Consider the following 22,571-nt stretch of genomic DNA (forward strand, 5'->3'; position numbering starts at 1 on the left):
GAACGAGATGTCAGAACAGCTGGAGGGAAAATCAATGAGTGGAAATTCAGGGCAGGAGGGCAGTGAAACTTAAGACCATAAGACATAGGAGCAGAAATTAAGCCATTCGGCCCATCGAGTCTGCTCCGCTATTCAATCATGGCTGATACGTTTCTCAACCCCATTCTCCCGCCTTCTCCCCGTAACCTTTGATCCCCAATCTTAACTTAATCTTGAGCTGAGGAATCCACAGTCGTGAAGTCTTAAAGAAACTTTGACAGGTCGATTATCCAAAAGCCAAAGGAAAGATGCCGAGGAAATCTTGTACCTCAGAGAAGGTGGAACACTGGGCAGAAGCCAAAGTGAATTCCAGAGGGCTGTGGCATGTCCGTTGGTTGGAAAAGTGAATAACCTTCAAGGTCTCGTAACATATCAGAGAACTCTAGGATGGAGCTACAAAGTGGAACGCAGTTTCCCCGCTGCTGGAATTGTTACCGGTGGGATGGAAAAGATCTGTTGATTCCAGTGGGAATTTTTGGTTCTGTGGTGGGCAGGACCGGAAAATCCCGCCCTTACTGTTAAGTTAGTAGTGCTTAATTTTTAATGTTTTTTACATACAATTAAGTTTGTGAAATGGTGTGCTGCAGTTCCTTCAGTTAATTATTGTGGGTTTGAATTTATTTTTAAACATTAATGGTCCCCACCAGGATCATAACAAAATTGGGGCTCCTCTAAGATTTTGAATCCACCGACTGATACTGATGCATTAGGCTTTGCGAAAATTTGGGCCAACCAGATTTCATGATGAACTTTAATGTATTTATTGAGAAGCAGAATGGCTTTGTTAATTGCTAATATGTCTTGAGGGTGAAGGTTTGTCCCTGGGTGTTTTACAACAATTGATACAGTTAATAAAGCAGAAATAGTTGAGGCAATAGCACAGCATTTGGAATTTATTAGAGGAAAGCCTCATCCAGCTAACAATCCAGTTGAGTTGCCTAGAATTCAGATGAAACAACTTGAATGATAATCCCAAAGGGATAGAGAAAAGCAAAAACTCGAACTTGAAAGCCAGGAAAATGAAAAAGAAAGATCAAAAGAAATGGAATTGCGGAAGTTTGAATGAGAATGCCAAAGAGAAAACTAGAAAGTGAAGAAAGAGATCAAAAAAAGAGACAGAGTGCTTCAAAGAGAGAAAAGAATTAAACAGTGTGAAACAGGACCTAATAGTTTAGACAATGGGTGAAGTTCCACTTTGAGTTTTGATTTTGCTCTATTTGCCTAGTGCCTAATTTCACTGAGGATGGAATTGGAAGTTATTTCATCTCATTTGATAAAGTTGCTTCAAGGTTAGGGTTTCCAAAAGAGACATGGACTCTTATTTTGCAAAGTGTGTTGATGGGAAAAGAAATGGATGGTTATTCAAGTCTTTCAGAAGAGCATTCTTCAGATTATGAGATGATTAAATCTGTGGTAATTAATGCATAGGAGCTTGTTGTCAAAGTTTATCAATTAAAAGTTCAGTCTTTGAGGAAAAGATTGACGCAACCATTCCTAGAATTTGCGAGGGAAATTGAAATGTTGTTCGACAGGTGGTTTCGAGCAGTGGAAATTGAACAGAGTTTGAAAAATATGAGGGAAGTGGTATCAATGGAAGAATTTAAAAACAGCGTTCCTTTAGCTATTAGGACACACCTGGAGGACCGCAGGATTTTTTTTATAAAAGAGAAGCTGCTGTTTTAGCTGGTAGCAATGATTTGACTCACAGACACCAAGGTGACAGCAAACTTTTGGTTGCAAACTGATACAGGAGCAGAAGAGTTAAATCGCATGACAATGAATGGGACTCTATTTAGAGTGAAAGAGATAGCAGAAATGAAACAAAAGATTCTCCCCACAGTGGTCAAAGAGATAGTGCAGAAGATGCAAGTGAATCAAAAGGACCGATATGTTTTCATTGACATTGGGTTGGACATTTAAAAGCTAATTGTTGGAGATTAAAAAGTAAACCTGAGGTTTTGGCAAATGAAGGTGTACCAAAGAGGGAAGCTTGTGAAAAATCAATACCTTCTAATGTATTTACCATGGGTAACAATAGACACATGAGGGATTATGAAGGATTTATATTTGAAGGGGAAGTCAACAAATTTTTGTCCGTGAAAGAGCCTCAAAAGATTGTTATCCTGAGAGATACTGGTTTAGCTCAGAGCTGATTGTTAGTAAAAAAATTAAGACCTTTGTTCAAAATGTTCAGTGAATAAAAATCTATTAATACAGGGTATTGATGGGAAGTGTGTGTCTATCCCCATTGTTTGGAGTGAATTGAAATTGTGATCTGGTAAAGGAGTCTGTTACTGTTGGTGTTGTTTCCAAATTAATCACACGGATTTTATATTGGGAACTGATATAGCGAGCAGGATAGAGTTTCCACAACCTGGGCCGGTGTGCCACAGTTCAGATGTTATCCCTTGGGTGAAAGCTCCCTCGCCTATTTGTAAGCGAGCTGGGAAAAGGACTGATTCAAGTAAAAATACAGATGTATCCACCCCAGTAATGGACAGTATAGAGGCAGCCAATGTGTCTGCAGAAACTCAAATTAAAAATTCTCAACATAAAGGACTAAGACCTCAAAGTGACCCTGGGGGTTAATAACACCTAACGTTGAATGAAATGTGCCTGCCAGTGCAGAAACAGTACAGGAGACAACAGCAGGAGTTCAGACAAAGGAACTGTTCACAGAAGACCATTTAAAACCTCAAAATGATGTGGTTTGTGAATTGAGTGGAAGACTCAGTGTGAGAAGGAAAAATAAAATTCCAAAATGGAGAAGCTGTCGACATCACCCACAAAGAGTTAAATAAAATTAACCCTGAACAGGGTGAGGAAAAACTGAAAGATTACAAATTGTGTAAAGATCAGACCAAACAAGAATATCAAACGTTTCTGCTTGAACATGAAAAGCATCTGAGTGATATTCTCAAAGTGGCCAAGGAAGATTTTGACCGACATAAGAATGAGTTGTTGGTCTTGTGGAGGCTGCAGCTCACTTGGAGTTTGTGTGAGAGGGAAAGAGACTGGAAGATTTGCCCAGCTTGAAGCTGGAGGAAGAAATTTCCACTGGTCCCCAGGGTGAAAGGCTTGAGGCGGAAAGCAGTCAGCTTGAACATGAGCTTGGACAGAGCTGTGAAGAAGCTGTGGGAGCCGACTGGGAAAAAGCAGTTGGTCTGTGCAAAGTCAGCTCAAGAAGGCAGTGGAATCCTCATAGAGAGAAAGAGCTCTGGAAGTCTGAGTGCCAGGCTGGGAAACTGGGGACAAATCAAAGTAAATTCCAGAGGGCTGTGACATACCTTTGGGGTGTTCCCTAAGGAAAGTGAATGAACCTTCAGTATTTTGTAAGATAAGGGAATTCTTGGGGAGGGAGTAAAGGAAAAACTGGATTCATAGCATATGCAGATATAAACTATAGTGTAAAGGTAGGAGTCTTAATTTGTTTAATTTTTATTTGGATCACAAACAATAAAGTTTGTATTTGTTTATAAACATGAAATTTTGTGGCCTAGTTCTTTCAGTTAATTACTGGGTGTTGAGATTTCTCTCTTAAACACTAACAGTCCCGACCAGGATGTTTAACATTCTAGTTTGGTGCCTGGCGAGGAAAGTGACCAGAAATGGTCAGTGAGAATCTCCACACAGAGCAAGGCAGCAGAAGCCAGTCAGGCTTAGGAAGAGGTGAACAGATAATGGGTGTATTCAAGTTACTGAATGGGGTAGCGTGCCCTGTTTGTTCTAGTTTGTCATGGGGAGCAGCTCAGAACCAAAGACTACTTCTGTTCTTTAATGGGATGTGGGCATTGCTGGCTAGGCCAGCATTTATTGCACATCCCTAATTACCCTTAAGGTGGTTTGAGCCACTTCTTGAACTACAGCAGTCCAAGTGTTGTAGGGACACCCACAGTGCTGTTCGGGAGGAAATTCCAGGATTTTGAGCCAGCGACAGTGACTGAACGGGGATATATTTCCAAGTCAGGATGGTGAGTCGCTCGCAGGGGAACTTGCAGGTGGTGGTGTTCCCATGCGTCTGCTGCCCTTGTCCTTCTAGGTGGTAGAAGTCGTGGGTTTGGAAGGGGCTATCTAAGGAGCCTTGGGGAGTTGCTGCAGTGCATCTTGTGGATGGTACACACTGGCTGCTACTGTGTGTGGGACACCAGTCCAGCAGGGCTGCTTTATTATGATTCACTATGTGGGAGAGACCCCGTCAATCCTGACACATTCTCCAAAGGCAGTTACCCAATTGGAAATGCTGCTTACATTGCAGAATGTTTTCATATTTAAATCAGCAAACATCAACAGAAATAGATAATGAGTCAGTAAGTACAGAAAATATAGATTGTGGCACTCACAAGATGCACCGCTCCACACTTGTAATAAATCGGATCCCAGATCTGGTGACCCTGTGAAACCCTCCGAGATCGCAGAGGCCTGTTTGAAATCCAATATCCTACAGAGTCGACAATGGATTTTCCACAATTCTCAGCTTATTAATGATGTAGCAGCTGCTCCTAGTTCTTGGGTGGGTGGAATAGACGAGCAAGATGCAAGAGTAGCAGCGTGTTGTGCGAGCAGGGCGGGAGATAGGTTTGCAGCCCATTCCCTGTGGAGCAAGTACCTGGTCATGGTTTTGCTTCACATGAAAGCTGCAGATAAAATGCAAGTGCAACCTAAGTCTGGACTCTGACACCGGAGAGAAGCAGAATTAGTCCTGAAGAGCAGCACCTGAGACGACTGAAGGGTGACCTGATGGAAGTCTTAAGATGATGAAGGGGTTCAATAATCCAATAGGGATTTCATGAGAAACCTCTTTGCCCAGCGAATGGTGAGAATGTGGAACTCACTACCACAGCGAGTGGTTGAGGTGAATAGCATGAATACGTTTAAGGGGAAGCTAGATACATACATGAGGGAGAAAGGAATAGAATGATATGCTGATGGGGGAGATGAAGAGAGATGGGTGGAGGCTCCTGTGGAGCATAAATACTGACAGAGACCAATTGAGCCAACTGGCCTGGCCCTGTGCTGTAGACTGAATGGAACAGAGACCAAGGTATTTATTTTAGATCTACCTGCAGAGGTAGATAAAGCATTATTTACTATACAGGGTAAAATGTACTTGATCAGCTTTTGTGGATCATTTCAGTGGAAATGTGCACTCCCAGGCTCAAAGAGCATCAGCCCTCTGGAAGCATAGTCGTGAGACCAGCCAGTCCAGCAGAAAGAAACCCTCCGACCCTCCCGCTTCACCAACTGTCAGAATGAACATGGTTGATGATTTTGTGCAGTGAGAGCATCTGAACGGTCTCTCCTCAGTGTGAAAACGCTGGTGGGACATCAGTTCCCGAGAGCTTTTGAAGCTACTCGCACAGTCAGAGCATTTAAAGGGTCTCTCATTGGTGAGAGTGACGTGGTGTGTCAGCAGGCTGGAAGACCGAGTGAATCCTTTTCCACATACGGTGCAGGTGAATGGCCTCTCCCCAGTGTGAAGTCGCTGGTGTGACAGCAGGCTGCACGATTCACTGAATCCCTTCCCACACTCAGAGCAGATGAACGACCTCTCCCCGGTGTGAGCTCGTTGGTGTGTCCACAGGGTGGATGAATGTTGAAATTCCTTCCCACACTCAGAGCAGGTGAATGGTCTCTCTCCGGTGTGAACCCGCTGGTGTCTCATCAGGTGGGCTGAATGAGTGAATCCCTTCCCACACACGGAGCGGGTGAACGGCCTCTCCCCGGTGTGACTGCGTCGATGAATTTTCAGCTTTGATGGGGATATGAATCCCTTCCCACAGTCCCCATATTTCCACGGTCTTTCCATGGTGCAGTTGTCCTCGTGTCTTTCCAGGTTCAGTAATTAACTGAGGGGTCCACATACGCAACACGTGTACACTCTCCTGCGCTGTGAATGATGCGATGTTTCTTCAGGCTGTGTAACTGGTGACAGCTGTTTCCACACTCAGTGCACTGGAAACACTCTCACTCGGGTGTGTGTGTCTCGGTGCTTTTCCAGTCACACTGATGTTTAAAACCTGTTGAAGCTGACAGAACGGACAAACATTTCTCCTTCTAGATTCAAAGGCAAACAATAGTCTGGTCTTGATGTATTAAGCGAAAGGGGGAAACATTGATTTCCTTACAGATGTTGCCCAGAGGAGGAAGTTTTAGTCTGAAGCTCATTGTCCAACTTCCGCATTGTGACGTCCACAATGGAACCCTGCCTGAATCAGCCAATAGGAATCACACTGCTCCGCGGTGACGTCCTCGGGTTCCTCTGCAGGTCAGGCGCGCAGTCCCGGGAGCCCCGCCCCCACCCATTGTTCCCTCTCCCCCTCCGCCTCAACGAGCCAAGGTTTCCAGGCAACCGGCTGACGCCTCCGACCTGAGCGAGGAGACGCTCGGAGAACCTGGGAGAGGGTAAGCTGCGCATGTGCGGGGAGTGAGCCCGCCCCCTTCTCATCATGATGAGGGTCCGACCATTAGAACGAGTTGGAGGACCGGAAGGACTCTGGTCCTCCAGCCAATCAGAGCGCGGGCTTTGTGTGAATGAAGACAGCTTCACACAGACTAAAACTTCCTCCTGTGTCCAACATCTGTGAGTAAAACACTTTCTTTTCTCCCCCTTTCCATTTCTTTTCTCATTCTGTGGGGAAATTGTTGACCTGCAGGAACTGAAGGGAAAGGAAGTGAATCCAGGGAGGGTGCAGACTCTGGAAAGGTTGGCCCAGGTCTCTCTCTCTCTCTCTCTTAAAGACATTGACATCCTTTGCTCCCTCAGCTTGACACATTTATTTGTCTGGCTAAAAGGATGGACTCTTTCCTAATGTTGACAATGAAAGGGGTGGTTTCCCCAGGAGATGGCTGACATTTAAGGGGACATTAAATTAATATAGGACAGAGATATCTGATGATGATGATCTGATGAAGAGTCATACGGACTCGAAACGTTAACTCTGTCTTCCTCTCCACAGATGCTGTCAGACCTGCTGAGTTTTCCCAGCTATTTTTGTTTTTGTTTCAGATTTCCACCATCCGCAGTATTTTGCTTTTATCTTAGGACAGAGATATGTCTAGTGTTGTTATATGGTCAATATTAAATATATTATTTATGGTTCTGTAATAAAGTTAATTTATTATTTCTAGTTTTGTAATATAGTACTGTAGGCACATTACATACTTCCAGTCAAAGAGTCATTAAGGCACAGACGGAGTCCATTCAGCAGCACGAGTCCATGCCGACTCTCTGTGGAGCAATCCAGACTGTCCCAATCCCGCTCTCTATCCCCGTTCCCCTGCAAGTTTATTTCCTTCAGGTGATCAACCAATTTTACTTTGAAATTATTGATTGTTTCCACTTTCACCAGCCTCAGAGGCAGCGAGTTCCAGGACATGACCACCTGCTGCCGAAATACTGTTCTTCCTCATATCCCACCTATATCTCTTTTCAAATAATCCTGTACTGTATATTACACTTAGCCCATTATTATAGGCACAGACATATATTTAAGACTAGCAGCCTGGGTGATGATTTTCAATGCTGCAAAGATTAGTGATGGGCCAGAAGTTTGGAAAAATCTTGGACACCAGCAAAGCATCATGAACAAAAAAAGAGACAGAACTGGAGTATGACTGACAACTAGCAAGAAATATAAATATAGATGGTAAAATCTTCTCGAAGAGGGAAAGAATAGTGAAAGTGAGCCTTGATCCCTTAGAGGGTGAAACTGGGAAATTAATAGTCTGAAAGATGGGAATGGCAGAGGCTTTGAACATGTCTTTTGTATCTGTCTTCACAGTGGAAGACACAAAGAGTATCCCAAGAATAGTAGAAAAGCAGGGGACAAAAGAAGGAGGAACTTAACACAATTATGATCTCTTGAGCAAAAGTCCCAGGAAAACTAATGGGACTAACGGCTGACAAGTCTCCGGGACCTGATGGCCTGCTTCCTCAGGTCTTAAAGGAAGTGTCTGCAGAGATAGTGGATACATTGTTTGGCAGCTTCAAAAATTCCCGAGATTCTGGAAAGGTCCCAGCGGATTGGAAAACCACAAATGTAACACAGCCATTTGAGAAAGGAGGGAGACAGAAAGCAGGAAACTATAGACCAGTCAGTCTAACATCTGTCATTGGGGAAATCAGTAGATGCCACACATTTGGATTTTCAAAAGGCATTCTCTTAGGGGCGACATAAAAGGTTACTGCACAAGATAAGAGCATATGGTGTTGGGGCGATATATTAGCACGGATAGAGGATTGGCAAACTAACAGGGAACAGAGAGTTGGGGTAAATGGGTCACTTTGAGGTTAGCAACGTGTAAGCAGTGGAGTCCTGCAGGGATCAGTACTGGAGCCTCAACTACTTACAATCCATATTAATGACATGGATGAAGGAACTGACTATATTGTAGTAAAAATTGCTGATGATGCAACGATAGGTAGGAAAACAAGTTGTGAGGAGGACCGAAAGAGTCTGCAAAGGGATGGTGATAGGTGGAGTGAGTGGGAGTAAATTGGCAGATGGAGTATAATGTGTGAAATGTGAGATTGTTCATTTTAGCAGGAAGAATACAAAAGTAGAATATTAGAGTCATAGAGTTATACAGCACAGAAACAGGCCCTTCGGCCCATTGTGTCCATGCCAGCTGTCAAGCCCCTATCTACTCTGATCCCATTTTCCAGCACTTGGCCCGTAGCCCTGTATGCTATGGCATTTCAAGTGCTCATCTAAATACTTCTTAAATGTGAAGGATTCCTGCCTCTACCACCCCCTCAGCCAGTGTGTTCCAGATTCCAACCACCCTCTGGGTGAAAAACATTTTCCTCAAACCCCCTCTAAACCTCCTGCCCCTTGCCTTAAATCTGTGCTCCCTGGTTATTGTCACCTCCGCTAACGGGAATCGTTTCTTCCTATCTCCCCTACCTATGCCCCTCATAATTTTGTATACCTCAGGTCCCCCTCAGCCTTCTCTGCTCTAAGGAAATCAACCCTAGCCTATCCAGTCTCTCTTCATAACTGAAATGCTCCAGCCCAGGCAACATCCTGGTGAATCTCCTCTGCACCCTTTCCAGTGTAATTACATCCTTCCTATGATGTGGCGACCAGAACTGCACACAGTGCTCCAGCTGTGGCCTAACTAGCATTTTACACAGCTCCAACATAACCTCCCTGCTCTTATATTCTATGCCTCGGCTAATAAAGGCAAGTATCCCATATGCCTTTTTAACCACCTCATCTACCTATGCTGCTGCCTTCAGGGATCTATGAACATATAGACAAAGGTCCCTCTGATCCTCTGTACTTCCTAGGGTCCTACCATTCATTGTGTATTCCCTTGCCGTGTTAGTCCTCCCAAAATGCATCACCTCACACTTCTCAGGATTAAATTCTATTTGCTCTACCCATCTTACTTGCCCAACTATATCATCCTGTAATCTAAGGCTTTCCTCCTCACTATTTATGACACCACCAATTTTCATCTTTTATGTGAACTTACTGATCATACCTCCTATATTCACATCTAAATCATTTACACTCCTGCCACTAAGCTAATTTTGTATCCAATTTGCCAAATTGCCCTGGATCCCATGGGCTTTTACCTTCTTGACCATTCTCCCATGCGGGATCTTGTCAGAAGCTTTACTGAAGTCCATGTAGACTACATCACCTGCACTACCCTCATCTACACAACCAGTCACCTCCTCGAAAAATGCAATCAAATTAGTTAGATGTGATATCCCCCTGACAAAGCCATGCTGACTATCCCTGATTAATCCCTGCCTCTCCAAGTGGAGATTAATCCTGATCCTTGGAATGTTTTCCAATACTTTCCCTGCCACTGATGTTCGACTCACTGGCCTGTAAATACCCTGTTTATCCCTACTACACTTCTTGACTAATGGTATGTTATTTAACTGGAGAGAGGCTGCAGAATGCTGCAGTGCAGAGGGATCTGGGTGTCCTTGTACATGAATCACAAAAAGTAAGTATGCAGGTACAGCAAGTAATGAGGAAGGCAATTGGAATGTTGGCCTTTATTACAAGGGGGATGGAGTATAAATGTCAGGAACTCTTACTGCAGCTGTACAGGGTATTGGTGAGACCACACCTTGAGTTCTGTGTACAGTTCTCGGCTCCTTCTTTAAGGAGGGCCATACTTGCATTGGAAGCAGTTCGGAGAAGGTTCATTCAGCTGATTCCTGGGATGAAGGGGTTGCCTTCTGAGGAAACATTGAGCAGGTTGGGCCTATACAAATTGGAGTTGAGACAAATGAGAGGTGATCTTATTGAAACATATCGGATTCTGAGGCAGCTTGACAGGGTAGATGCTGAGAGAATGTTTCCACTCATGGGGGCGTTTAGAAATAGGGACACAGTTTAAAAATAAGTTGTTTAAGACGGAGATGAGGAGGAATATCTTCTCTCAGAGGGCTGTTCGTCTTTGGAATTCTCTTCCCCAGAGAGCAGTGGAAGTGGGTCATTGAATATTTTCAAGGCTGAGTTGGACAGAGTTTTGATTGACAAGGGAGTCAAGGGTTATGGGGAACAGGCAGTAAAATGGAGTTAAAGACACAGCCAGATGAGCCATGATCTTGTTGAACCAAGCCTATTTCAATTGGGTGAGCAGGCTCGATGGGCTGAATGCCCTCCTCCTGTTCCTATTTCTTATGATTCCTGTATCCTGGACAGGAAGCGGTGAGCGTGGATCAGACAAGCAATATGAATGGTCATCTTCAGTAGAATTGGGAGGGTGTATATTAGGTACAGCAGAGTGAGAATGGAGGCAGGGTGTGTGGGATGGAGATTTACAGCTTTTGGGGAAGGAGAGACGAAATAATGTGCCACAGAAACTAGAATTGCCTGTTCTGAATTTCTTTCTTGTACTGACAGTGGTGACCTTTGTAAACTCCTTTTGCAGGCTATTATAAGGGAAGGATTTACAGACAGAAATCTCAAACCAGATGTCAAGATCTGACAAAGTCACTCGATTCATTGGGCCCTGAAAATAATCAGCGTTTGAATTTAGAACAAGAAACGTTTGTCTGTTGTGGCTGCTTCAAAAGGTTTTAAGCATCAGGGTGACTGGAAAAGCACCGAGACCCACACACCCGAGTGAGAGTGTTTCCAGTGCACTGACTGTGGAAAGAGTTTTAACCAGTTACACAGACTGAAAAAAACATCACACCGTTCACAGCGGAAAGAGACCATTCACGTGTTCTGTGTGAGGACGAGGCTTCAACTGATCTTAGATCGAGGAGAGACACACGAACACCAACACCATGGAGAAACCGTGGATATGTGGGGATTGTGGGAAGGGATTTCGGGCCCCGTCTGATCTGGAGATTCATTGGCGCAGTCACACCGGGGAGAGGCCATTCACCTGCTCCGTGTGTGGGATAGGATTCAGCAGGTCATCCATCCTGCAGACACACCAGCGAGTTCACACTGGGGAGAGGCCATTCACCTGCTCCGAGTGTGGAAAGGGATTCACTCAGTCATGGAACCTCTTGACACACCAGCGAGTTCACACCGGGGAAGGGCCGTTCACCTGCTTCGAGTGTGGGAAGGGATTCACTCGGTTCTCCAGCCTGCAGACACACCAGCGAGTTCACACTGGGGAGAGGCTGTTCTCTTGCTCTGAGTGTGGGAAGGGATTCACTGACTCATCCAACCTGTGGAAGCACCAGCGAGTTCACACTGGAAAGAAGCCATTCACCTGCTCCAAGTGTGGGAAGGGATTCTGTGATTCATCACATCTGCTGATACACCAGCGAGTTCACACCGGGGAGAAACCATTCCCCTGCTCTCAGTGTGGGAAGGGATTCACTCAGTTCTCAAACCTGCTGACTCACCGGCGACTTCACACTGGAGAGAGGCCCTTCACCTGCTCTGAGTGTGGGAAGGGATTCACTCAATTAATATGCCTGCAGAAACATCAGCGAGTTCACAAGTGATTCCAGGGGTTGGATTCTGCTGTTATTGCTGCTGTTAATCACATCCAGGACTGAACCATGTTCATTCTGACACTTGGTGAAGTGGGAGGGTCAGAGGGTTTCTTTCTGCTGGATTGGCCGGTCTCACAACTTTGTTTCCAGTGGCTGATGCTCCTTGAATGACGTAGTGAATATCTTTTTTCATTTTTCACATGGATCACAGAATGAGAGGGTGTTTTGAAGGTAGAATATATTTAGTTAGGTTTCTGTTTGGAACCTCCCAAAGCATGCCGCGTTGCCATGGGGATGGGCTGTGTGGGGTCGAAGGTTCTTTTGTTTAATTTATCTGGATGTTTCTCACAGAGGAAGTTACAGATTTGGTCTTGTGTAATTTGAAGCTCACTTGGAGCTGATGAGGGGAAAAGAAGCTGGAAGATTTGCTTGGCTGCGGCCAGAGGAAGAAATCTCCAGTGGTGCCCACGGTGAAAGGCAGTTAGTCTTGTGGCAGAAAGCAGTCAGCGTGAACAGTGAGCTTGAACAGAGCTGTGAAGAAGCTGTGGGAGCCGAGTGGGAAAAAGCAGTCGGTCTGTCCAAAGTCAGCTCAAGAAGGCAGTGGAATCCTCACAGAGAGAAGATTGATCGAAATATTTATTTATTTAAGTTATGGTGTGTTATTGTTAAATATATAATTAAAAATATTTCAATGCACCGGTCATCTTAAAGCAGATGCTATTGGCAGGGGCAAAGGGAAGGGAAAATACTTTAAAAATTAATATGTTAAAATGTGTAATTATGGTGTTGCTGATTTGTAACAAACTCTTTTCAAGGTTACATTTTTAAACTTTGGACTGAGTTTAAAGACTGTTTTCAGAATGGACTCCGAGGGTCACCTGATTTTCTCCTTGTGGATTCCGGCTGGAACCACTTCCCAAGAGACAAAGACATTCTCTGACATATCTACAAAAATAGACGTTTGAAATTCAATGAGCATTTCTGCAAGTGTCAATAAGATCCATCAACTTGATGGTTTCCCTTTAAGGACAATGGAGGCCCAGACTTGAAAGGCATTTGGGAATTCAGAGCTGGAATGGAATCACCACTCGTCTCATTGGGAACCTGGTTTGGGGTTTTGACACAGTGGCCATTTTGGCTTGCCTGCCATCAAGAATAGAAAAGGCAGAGCAAGCTGCCGGGACACAGATCCATCATGAAACAGCTTCAGAGCAGCAGAGAGGAAACTGCTTCTCAACAGGGAGAGAGAGAGAGAGAGAGACAGACAGAGAAAGGGATCCAGAAACAGCCAAAGGCTCTGCTGTCAGTAACTGGGCAGTTTGAAAATGCCGCACCTGGACAACCAGAAACAAGGAACCTTCTCTCCTCCCTGTGAACCTGACTCCATTTACTAAGCTGACCTCTGAAAGCAACCTCTGGCCATTCGACAATGGAAGGCATCACAGCGGCGGAGGCAATCCCACAACCTCAAACCTTTCCCATCAAACAATGTAACAGCTCGACTTCAACAGTCCCAGGCCTGCACCAAACAACAAAGACTGAACTGATTCACTTTTTATAAGTATTGTTTTATCTTCATCTGTAATTAATCTTTGTGTGTGTATATGTGTGTGTTTGGCTGTGGTGTGTATGTATGTGTGTGTGTATATGGGTGTGTGTGTGTATGTAACTTCCAGAGCAGCGGTGTGAAATAAACTAACCCTTTCTTTGAAGTCAAAAGGTTTTGCTGCTGGGTGATTTTACAGTGACTCACTCACTGCAAGAGTGAGATGTCCACATTCACACACACAAACATTGTTCACAGGAAACTGTGGGGAAACACCTTTTAAGGCACCTGTGAGACTGAAATTTTATTTTCCTTTAGTTTTCAACCTCCAGCAAAAGACAAGCATTCTCTATTATCATGTTATAATCCTGACAGCCTGATGGTGAAGGAAGAAACTGGAGCCAATCTTTACTTGGTATAGATTTATTCACTGAGTGAAACATTTACAGGTGCATACCTCCTGACTCCACTCCACTCCATGTCAGTTAGGGTCCCTTTACATGTGCTCCATCCAATTAATGCCCTCCACCTGAAAATACTTAACATCAGTTGATTCTATTTACACCCATAGTCAGAGCATCTAAAACGTCTCCAATTGGTGTCACTGCACTTGTGCCTCAGCAGGTTGGATGAATACCTGAATCCTTTTCCACACTCGGAGCAGGTGAACGGCCTCTCCCTGATGTGAACTCGCTGGTGTGTCAGCCGGTGGGATGATGTTCTTAATCTCTTTGCACAGTGAGAGCAGATGAACAGTCTCCTTTCAGTACGAATGCGCTGGTGGAACATCAGTTCTGCAGTGTTTTTAAAGCCACTCCCACAGTCAGAGCATTTAGGGGTCTCATTGATGTGATCCCCAGTTGACTCAATCATGATATTAACAATACCTGATGTTTCTAATCAGAGTGTTTGAGAAGGATTAATGGAATCAGGCGATAAGAATCAGAGAGATAAAAAGCAAACTGTTAAAGCGACACAGACAATTTGTTCATCCTTGCTGTCAAAGATTAAAAATCCTGCTAAAAGATGCATGGGTGGTTGATGAAGAGAATACGAGGCTTATAGAGGAGATTAGAGCAAAGTGTGAAATGTGTAAAAAGTATGGGAGGATGCCGTCACATCCTATTGTAAACCTTCCCTTGGCATGTGACTTTAACCAGGTAGTTGCCATGGATCTAAAGGGATGGGACAAAGACAGTAATATTTTAATTCTACACTTTATAGACATGGTAACCCGATTTAGTCTTTCTCCAATAATACACGGCAAGGACAAAATGGAGATTATAGACCAAGTCATGGAGAAATGGATAGGGACTGGACCTGGGGCACCAGCTAAGTTTCTGACTGATAATGGAGGGGAAATTTGCTAATGACGAGTTTAGAGACGTGTGTGAAAACATGAACATTATGGTCATGAACACCACAGCTGAAAGTCCTTTCAGCAATGGACTCTGTGAAAGGAAGCATGCTGTGATCGATGAAATGCTGCAGAAAATCTTAGCTGATCAGCCAAACTGCAAGTTGACAACTGCACTCTCATGGACGATTCATGTAAAGAATTCACTGGAGATGGTTGGAGGGTATAGTCCCTATCAATTGGTCTATGGGAGAAATCCCAAATTACCCTCTGTGCTGGGCAATAGCCCTCCTGCTTTAGAAAGGACTTTAGTTAGTTCCATTTCTCGTCATCAATTATCAGATTGTTTCATGAAAAGAAGTGCTCGAACTAAGAAATTGTTGGGGATCCTTGAAGAGGAATATCTTACAATGTAATAATGCTTTGTACAAAAGAAGGAAAATCATATTTTTCCCTCTTTGATTTGTTTTGAAATATTGCTTGTGCATATTGTTACGATCCCAGTCTGGACAGTTAACCTTTAAAGAGAAATTCAAACACCCAGTGATTAACTGAAAGAATTATGTCACAAGATTCCACATTTTTAAACAAAAACAAACTTTACTGTAGATATAAAATAAAACAATATTAAAGACCAGCACTGTGAACTTAGCACTATAGTTTATGCAATGAACCCATTTCTACTTTTTAACCTCCCTCCAAGAGTTCCCTTATACTTAACGATATCTTGAAGGTTCATTCACTTCTGTTCCTGGGAACATCCCAAAGGTTTGTTAAAGGTGTCCCCATTCAGACCCAGTTTTATTTCATTCCTTTCCAGCAATGTCGACAGCTTCTTCATTCTGGACTTTCATCTTTATTCTAGCTTTTTGAATCTTCCACGTCGCTCACAAACTCCTTCATTCCGATCATTTTAGGGTTTTAAATGTTTCTTTTTGTGAACTGTCCATTTGCCTGAACTCCTGCTGCTCCTATATCTTGTTCTGCCTGGCAGCCACATGTAATTCAGTGTTAGGGGTCATTAACCCTTCAGGGTTACTTTGAGGACTTCGTCCCTTCTGTGGTGGACTTTTATCTTGAAATGCTTCAGGAGCTTTTCCTGACTCTGCACTGTCCAGTACTTAGGTGGATACATCAGTATCTTTACTTGTATCAGTTTGTTGCTGAACTGGGTCACCAATAGGCAGGGCTTTTTACTCTTAGAAACATTTTCTGAACTGTGATCACAGTCCCAGAAAGTGGAAAAACAATATCACCTGCTAAATCATTCCCCAATATAAAATCTACATCTGTAATCAGTAATTTCGAAGCAACACCAACAATAACAGAGCCTTTTACTAAAGTATGGTTTAAATTCACTCTGCACAAAGGAATAGTCACACACTCCCCATCAATACCCCATACCAATACATTTTTATTCAGTGAACTTTTTGAAGAAAAGTCTAAATATTTTGCACTGAGCTAAACCAGCAACTCACAGGATAACAATCTTTTGAGGTTCTTTTTTGGAGTGACTTCCCCTTCAAATAGAAATCCTTCATAATCCCTCATGTCTCTATTTACACCCATGGTAAATACATTAGAAGGTATTGATTTCTCACAAGCTTCCCTCTCTGGTACAAACTCCTCTGGAGAAACACCAGCCACTTTCACCAATGCCACTGGTTTAGTTTTTAATTTCCAATAAGCTGCATTTAAATGTCCAACTCTATGACAGTGAAAACATGTTGGTCTTTCTGACTCAGTAATATGCTCTACACTAGATTTTTTTACCACCCTGGGGAGAATCTCTTTTTTCATTCCTACTGTCCTCACCACATGTTCTGTTCATTCTCATACGACCCACCTTTCCAACCTGTGGTTTGCTGCCAGCCAGGCGTCTGTGGGTTAAATCATAGCCATCAGCTAAAACAGCAGCTTCCCTTACATTAAAAACCTTACAGGTCCTGCAGATATGCCCTGATAGCTCATGAAATGTGGTTTTTAAATTATTCCATGAACACGATTTCCCTCACATTGTCAAAATTCTGTTCAATTTTCTTTGCTCAAAACCACCTGTCAGACAACAGCAGGAAGAAGCCCTCTGTCCCTCTCACTTCACCAAGTGTCAGAATGAACATGGTTCAGTCCTGGATGTGATTAACAGCAACAATAACAGTAGAACCCAACCCCTGGAATCATTTGTGAATTTGCTGGTGTCTGAGCAAGCTGGATAACCAAGTGAATCCCTTCCCACACTGGTGCTTCCCCAGGGTGGATAATTCACTGAATTCCTTGACTGCGTCATTCATCTGCTGATGATTCCTATTGGCTAATTCAGTCAGGGTTCCATTGTGGACGTCACAATGCGGAAGTTGGACAATGTGATTCAGACTGAAACTTCCTCCTCTGGGCAACATCTGTGAGGAAATCAATGTTTCCCCCTTTCCATTTCTTTTCTCATTCTGGGGGCTAAATGTTTGGGATGGAGAGGAAGGAATGTTCCCAAGAAACTAGAATTGTCTGTTCTGAGTTTCTATCCTTACTGACAGCGATGTCTTTGTAAATTCCTTTTACAGGATATTAGAAGAGGAAGTTTTGCAGACTGAAATCTCAAATCAAACATCAACATCTAACGGAGTCACACGATTCACTGGGACCTGAATATCATCGACCTTTGAATCCAGGAGGAGAAATGTTTCTGTGTTCTGCCTACATCAGAAGGTTCTAAACATCAGGGTGACTAGAAAAGCACGAGACACACACACCCAAGTGAGAATGTTTCCAGTGCACTGACTGTGGAAAGAGCTTCCACCAGTTGCACAGCCTGAGAAAACAGCACACCATTCACAGCGGCAGAGACCGTTCATGTGTTCTCTGTATGTTCGCGGCCTCAACGGAATCTCAAAATTAGACAGACACAAAGGCACAGATAGACAAAGATTCCAGTCTATCTATGAGATCTGTGCCTTGGAGAAACCTTGGAAATGTGGGGACTGTGGAAAGGGATTCCATTGGCCATCTGAGCTGGAAACTCACCAACACAGTCACACCGGGGAGAGGCCATTAACCTGCTCTGAGTGTGGGAAGGGATTCATTAAGTCATTCAACCTGCAGACACACCAGCGAGTCCACACTGGGAAGAGACCGTTTACCTGCCCTGATTGTGGGAAGGGATTCGGCCGGTCAACACATCTGCAAACACACCAGCAGGTTCACACTGGGGAGGGGAGAGGCTGTTCACCTGCACTGAGTGTGGGAAGCAATTTACTAAGTCATCCAACTTGCTGACACACCAGCAGATTCACACCAGGGAGAGACCATTCACCTTCTCTGTCTGTGGGAAGGGATTTAGCGATTCATCCACCCTGCTGACATACTGGCGGGTTCACACCGGGGAACGGCCATTCACCTGCTGTGAGTGTGGGAAGGGATTCACTCGGTCAACCTACCTGCTGACCCATCAGCGAGTTCACACTGATTCGAGGGGTTGGATTCTGCTGTTGTTGCTGCTGTTAATCATATCCAGGACTGAACCATGTTCATTCTGACAGTTGGTGAAGTAGGAGGGTCGGAGGGTTTCTTTCTGCTGGACTGGCTGGTCTCACGACTTTGCCTCCAGTGGGCTTTGAGCTTGGGAGTGCACATTTCCACTGAAATAATCCACAAAAGCTGATGAAGGACATTTATTTTAACCTAGATAGTAAATAATGCTTTTCTTACTACTGGAGGTATATCTGAAGTAAGTACATTTGTCTCTGTTCCATTGAGTCTACAGCACAGGGGCAGGCCAGTCGGTTCAATTGGTCTCTGTCAGTATTTATGCTCCACATGAGCCTTCACCCACCCCTCTTCATCTGCCCCCATCAGCATATTCTTCTATTGCTTTCTCCCTCATGTATGTATCTAGCTTCCCCTTAAATGTATTCATGCAATTCACCTCAACCACTCGCTGTGGTAGCGAGTTCCACATTCTCACCACTCGCTGGGTAAAGAGGTGTCTCATGAAATCCCTATTGGATTATTTAACCCCTTCATCATCTTAAAGACTTCCATTAAGTCACCCTTCAGTCTTCTCTTTTCTAGAGAAAAGCAGCCCCAGCCTTTCCTGAGAGTTAAATGCTCTCAGTTCTGGTATTATTCTTGTGAATCTTTGTTGCCCCTTCTTCAGTGCCTCTATTTCCTTTTTCTAAATGAAGATCACAAATGTTGAGAGTACTCCCAGTGTAGTCTAACCATGGTTTGAAACGAGTTGAACATAACCTCCCTGCTTTTCAATTCTATCCCTCTAGAGTGGAACCCTACATCTGGGCCCCACACTTCAGGAAAGATGTGAAGTTCTTAGAGAGGGAGCAGAGGAGATTGATGAGAATGGCACCAGGGATGAAAGGACCTGGAGGCAGATTCAGTCATGGTTTTCCAGCGAGAACTGGATCATTATCTGAAGAGGAGAAATTGGCAGGGTTATGGGGAAAAGGTGGGGGAGTGCCTCTGGGTGAGTTGCTCTTGCAGAGAGTTGGCACAGACACAATGGGCTGAATGGCCTCCTTCAGTGTTGGAACCATTCCGTGATTCTAGAACACCAGCTCGCTGATTCTATTCAACACGGCATGATGGCGGGTAGCACTCTCGCCTCTGAGTCAGGAGGTGGGGGGTTCAAATCCTCTCTCCAGAGACTTGAGCCCCAATAATCCAGGGCCCCCACTCCCAGTGCCAGTACTGAGTGGGAGCCGTCCTGTCGGAGGGACTGTCTTTCGAGTGAAACATTAACCCGAGGGCCCCGTCTGCCCTCTCAGGTGGATGTACAAGACCAAATGGCCACAATTGGACGGAGAGCTGGAGGGTGAGGAGTTCACTCCTGGTGTCCTGGGGCCTGATATCCATCCCTCAACCAACAGCAGTAAAAAAAACAGTTGATCTGGTCATCGTCACATTGCAGTCTGTGGGATCTTGCTGTGCACAAATTGGCTTCCGTGATTCCTACAGTAACTACACTTCAGGAAGTGTTTCATCTGCAGTGAAACTCTTTGAGATGCCCTGAGGTGGTGAAAGATGCTATTTAAATGCAAGTTTCTTTTTAAATCCACAAGCCCCTATCTTTTGGGGCAGATGATCCATACAAACATATGAATTAGGAGCAGGAGTGGGCCATTCGGCCCCTTGAGCCTGCTGCTCTTTTCATGAAGATCATGGCTGATCTGATTGTGGTTTCAACTCCACATTCCGCCTCTCCCCGATAACCTTTGACTCCCTTGCTAGTCAAGAATATATCTACCTCTGCCTAAAATATATTCATTGACCCTGAATCCACCGCTGTCTGGGGAAGAGAGTTCCAAAGACACATCACCCTCTGAGAGAAAACGATTCTTCTCATCTCCATCTTAAATGGGAGACCCTTATTTTTAAACAACGTCCTCTAGCTCTAATCTCTCCCACAGGGGAAACTTCCTTTCAGCATCCACCCTGTCAAGTCCCCTCAGGATCTTAGAGGTTTCAATAAGATCACCTCTCATTCTTCTAAACTCCACTGGATACAGGCCCAGTCTGTCCAACCTTGCCTCCTCAGATAACCCACCCATCCCAGGTATCAGTTGAGTGAACGTTCTCTGAACAGCTTCTAATGTATTTCCCCTTTCTGATATAAGGTGACCAGAACATGACACAATACTCTAGATGTGGTCTCACAACGCCATGTACATCAGGAGCATGAGCCAGCATGAGCCAGCCGACAGGGGGGCAGGAACTCCCAGTGTGGACCGAGGCTGCTTCCCTTCAGAGGCCACTGAATCCATTGTGGGAAGTGGCCATTCAAAGAGGGGGCCTTGACTTGCTGGTCTGAGAATCCAGCCCTTTTCCCCCTGTGTAATGTTGGCTGAGAATAGACATCAGGGCTGCTCACTGTACTGAAAATGATTTGCTTTTGTTCTCTTTGTCCAAAATCAAACTGGAAGGAAAGGGATAAAATTCTGAAACGCGAAAAAGGGAATTCCAGACATTATTGACATCACTGTACATATTACAGACACGCATTTATTTATCTATGTTCACAGACTCTCACAGCACAGAAGGGGGTCATTGAGCCCATCGTGTCTGTGCTGGCTCTTTGAAAGAGCTACTCAATTAGTCTCACTAGACTGCCCTTTCCCCATGAGCCCTTCAAATTAGTCCCCTTCTAGTATTTATCCAATTCACTTGTTGAATCTGCTTCCACCAGCCTTTCAGGCAGTGCATTCCAGATCACAACACCTCACTATGTAAAGATTTATCTTCCTCATTTCCCCTCTGGCTTTTATGTCAATCACATTCAATCTGTGTCCTCTGGTTAACAACCCTTTTGTCAATGGAAGCAGTTTCTCTTTATGTCCTCGATGTAAACCATTTATGATGTTGTTGTGAGGAGCCCATTTTTGGATAATTTGAAGAACATTGAATTAGAAGTCTGCAATATTAATTCAGGGCTGTGAATATGCTATTCGTCAATAAATCACGGGTGAATTAAGCTACCTAGCGGGAACACCTGGAGAGGGAAGAGGTACTTTGTGTATCAAAATTAACAAAGAACCACTGTTGCCAGGCTAAAGACTTTTGCTGATTGGTTAAAAACCCCTGGCCTAGGAGAAGTATTCGTTGAACATCTTTGTCCTTTAAAACCCTCTGTTAGAGAGATTGTGTGTGTGCCTTTGAAGCTGGCTGCAAGAAAAGACTCTTCCCCTCTCTCTGCCCCACCTTTGTGTTAAACCTTCCTCAGAAACATCTCATCAGGATAATTTATCTGTGTTTTTTGGAAGTCTGCAATGTTGTGATAAATAAGAGTCATCAAGGACAGTTTCACCAAAAAATCCGTCTGGAGGAACCTCCAGACCTATTGTGACCAGAATTCTGTTAGATCAACATCGTTGTGATCCTTTTTAAAGAAAGTTTCCCATACTGCAGCCTCTGCAGGGGACTGTATTTGTTTTGTCCTGTTGTGTGTGTGTGTGTGTGTGTGTGTGTATGGGGGTTCAAAAATGTGTTTTTTTTTAATAAAGGGGAAATCGTTGCACTTCTAAACTGCAAGTTGTATGTTAACCAGTTCATTCACTTGTTTTTAAAAAATAGTTTGTTTTATAATAATTCAACTTTTTTGTGTGACTGAAAGAAGCCTGGTTAGAGTTTTATTAGGCTGGGAATAACAGTAGCAAAGGGTAACAATTGGCCTGTTTTGTGGATGAATTAAACATTTAAACTATTGTTATGGTCCGTGAGGTAGTGGGGCTAGAATTCACTGTGCAATCCTCCCACCTCGCTCCGTAACATTGTCTAAACTCAGATAAAAAGAAAGATCCTGAACAGTCCAATTGTTCTGCTCGATGGAACAATGTATGGAAATGGTTCAATCCAATAAAATTAACTCAGGAACAACAATGACCAATTGTCTGATGACAACAGGCCTGATTCGAGATGTAGTAATGTTAATTCAAGGGTTAAAAGTGGGTTTTAAGAGCCATCTTGGTCTTGCAAGTTGGACTGTATTTGTGGAGGTACTGAGGGACCCCTGGGGTCAGGATTGTGGGAAATCACTGTTGGTTCAGGAACCTGAGGAAGATTCACACTCATCCCTGGGGTGGTCGCCCAATTGAGGTGGGGAAAGTCGCTCATGTATTTTGTAAGTAAATCTTTTTCTTTTAAATAAATATCAATGTTATTTGCTACTTCAGAGTCTAGCCTTACCTGATGGTTGA

At 44.0% G+C, this 22,571-nt stretch overlaps 4 protein-coding genes and 2 long non-coding RNA genes across 8 annotated transcripts in view; 3 read left to right on the plus strand and 3 right to left on the minus strand.

The window, feature by feature from the left end:
• LOC144697287 (uncharacterized) overlaps positions 1-22,571 on the minus strand; it is a 685,032-nt gene that overhangs the window by 443,452 nt on the left and 219,009 nt on the right. The gene's annotated exons all lie outside the window — the stretch shown is intronic.
• LOC144697292 (uncharacterized) overlaps positions 1-22,571 on the minus strand; it is a 318,255-nt gene that overhangs the window by 283,043 nt on the left and 12,641 nt on the right. The window lies entirely within an intron of this gene.
• LOC144697369 (uncharacterized) overlaps positions 1-22,571 on the plus strand; it is a 240,069-nt gene that overhangs the window by 188,560 nt on the left and 28,938 nt on the right. The window contains exon 1 of one of the 2 annotated variants that reach the window (XR_013580345.1): positions 17,193-17,272. The exons of the other annotated variant lie outside the window; for it this stretch is intronic. This is a non-coding gene — a long non-coding RNA (uncharacterized LOC144697369). Of the gene's footprint in view, positions 1-17,192; positions 17,273-22,571 lie in introns of those variants that run through there. 2 annotated transcript variants of the gene reach the window in all.
• Positions 1-22,571, minus strand: part of LOC144697361 (uncharacterized) — a 392,999-nt gene that overhangs the window by 123,566 nt on the left and 246,862 nt on the right. The window lies entirely within an intron of this gene.
• The window catches only part of LOC144697353 (uncharacterized), a 258,803-nt gene that overhangs the window by 37,592 nt on the left and 198,640 nt on the right, over positions 1-22,571 (plus strand). The gene's annotated exons all lie outside the window — the stretch shown is intronic.
• LOC144697959 (uncharacterized) lies at positions 17,719-18,736 on the plus strand. Its single transcript, XM_078569912.1, has 2 exons — positions 17,719-18,063; positions 18,153-18,736. The coding sequence occupies exons 1-2, from the start codon at positions 17,719-17,721 to the stop codon at positions 18,399-18,401; spliced, it is 594 nt and encodes a 197-aa protein (XP_078426038.1). The 3' UTR covers positions 18,402-18,736.

This window comes from Cetorhinus maximus, chromosome 23 (assembly GCF_964194155.1).
Source record: "Cetorhinus maximus chromosome 23, sCetMax3.hap1.1, whole genome shotgun sequence".
In the NCBI taxonomy this organism is placed as follows: domain Eukaryota; kingdom Metazoa; phylum Chordata; class Chondrichthyes; order Lamniformes; family Cetorhinidae; genus Cetorhinus; species Cetorhinus maximus.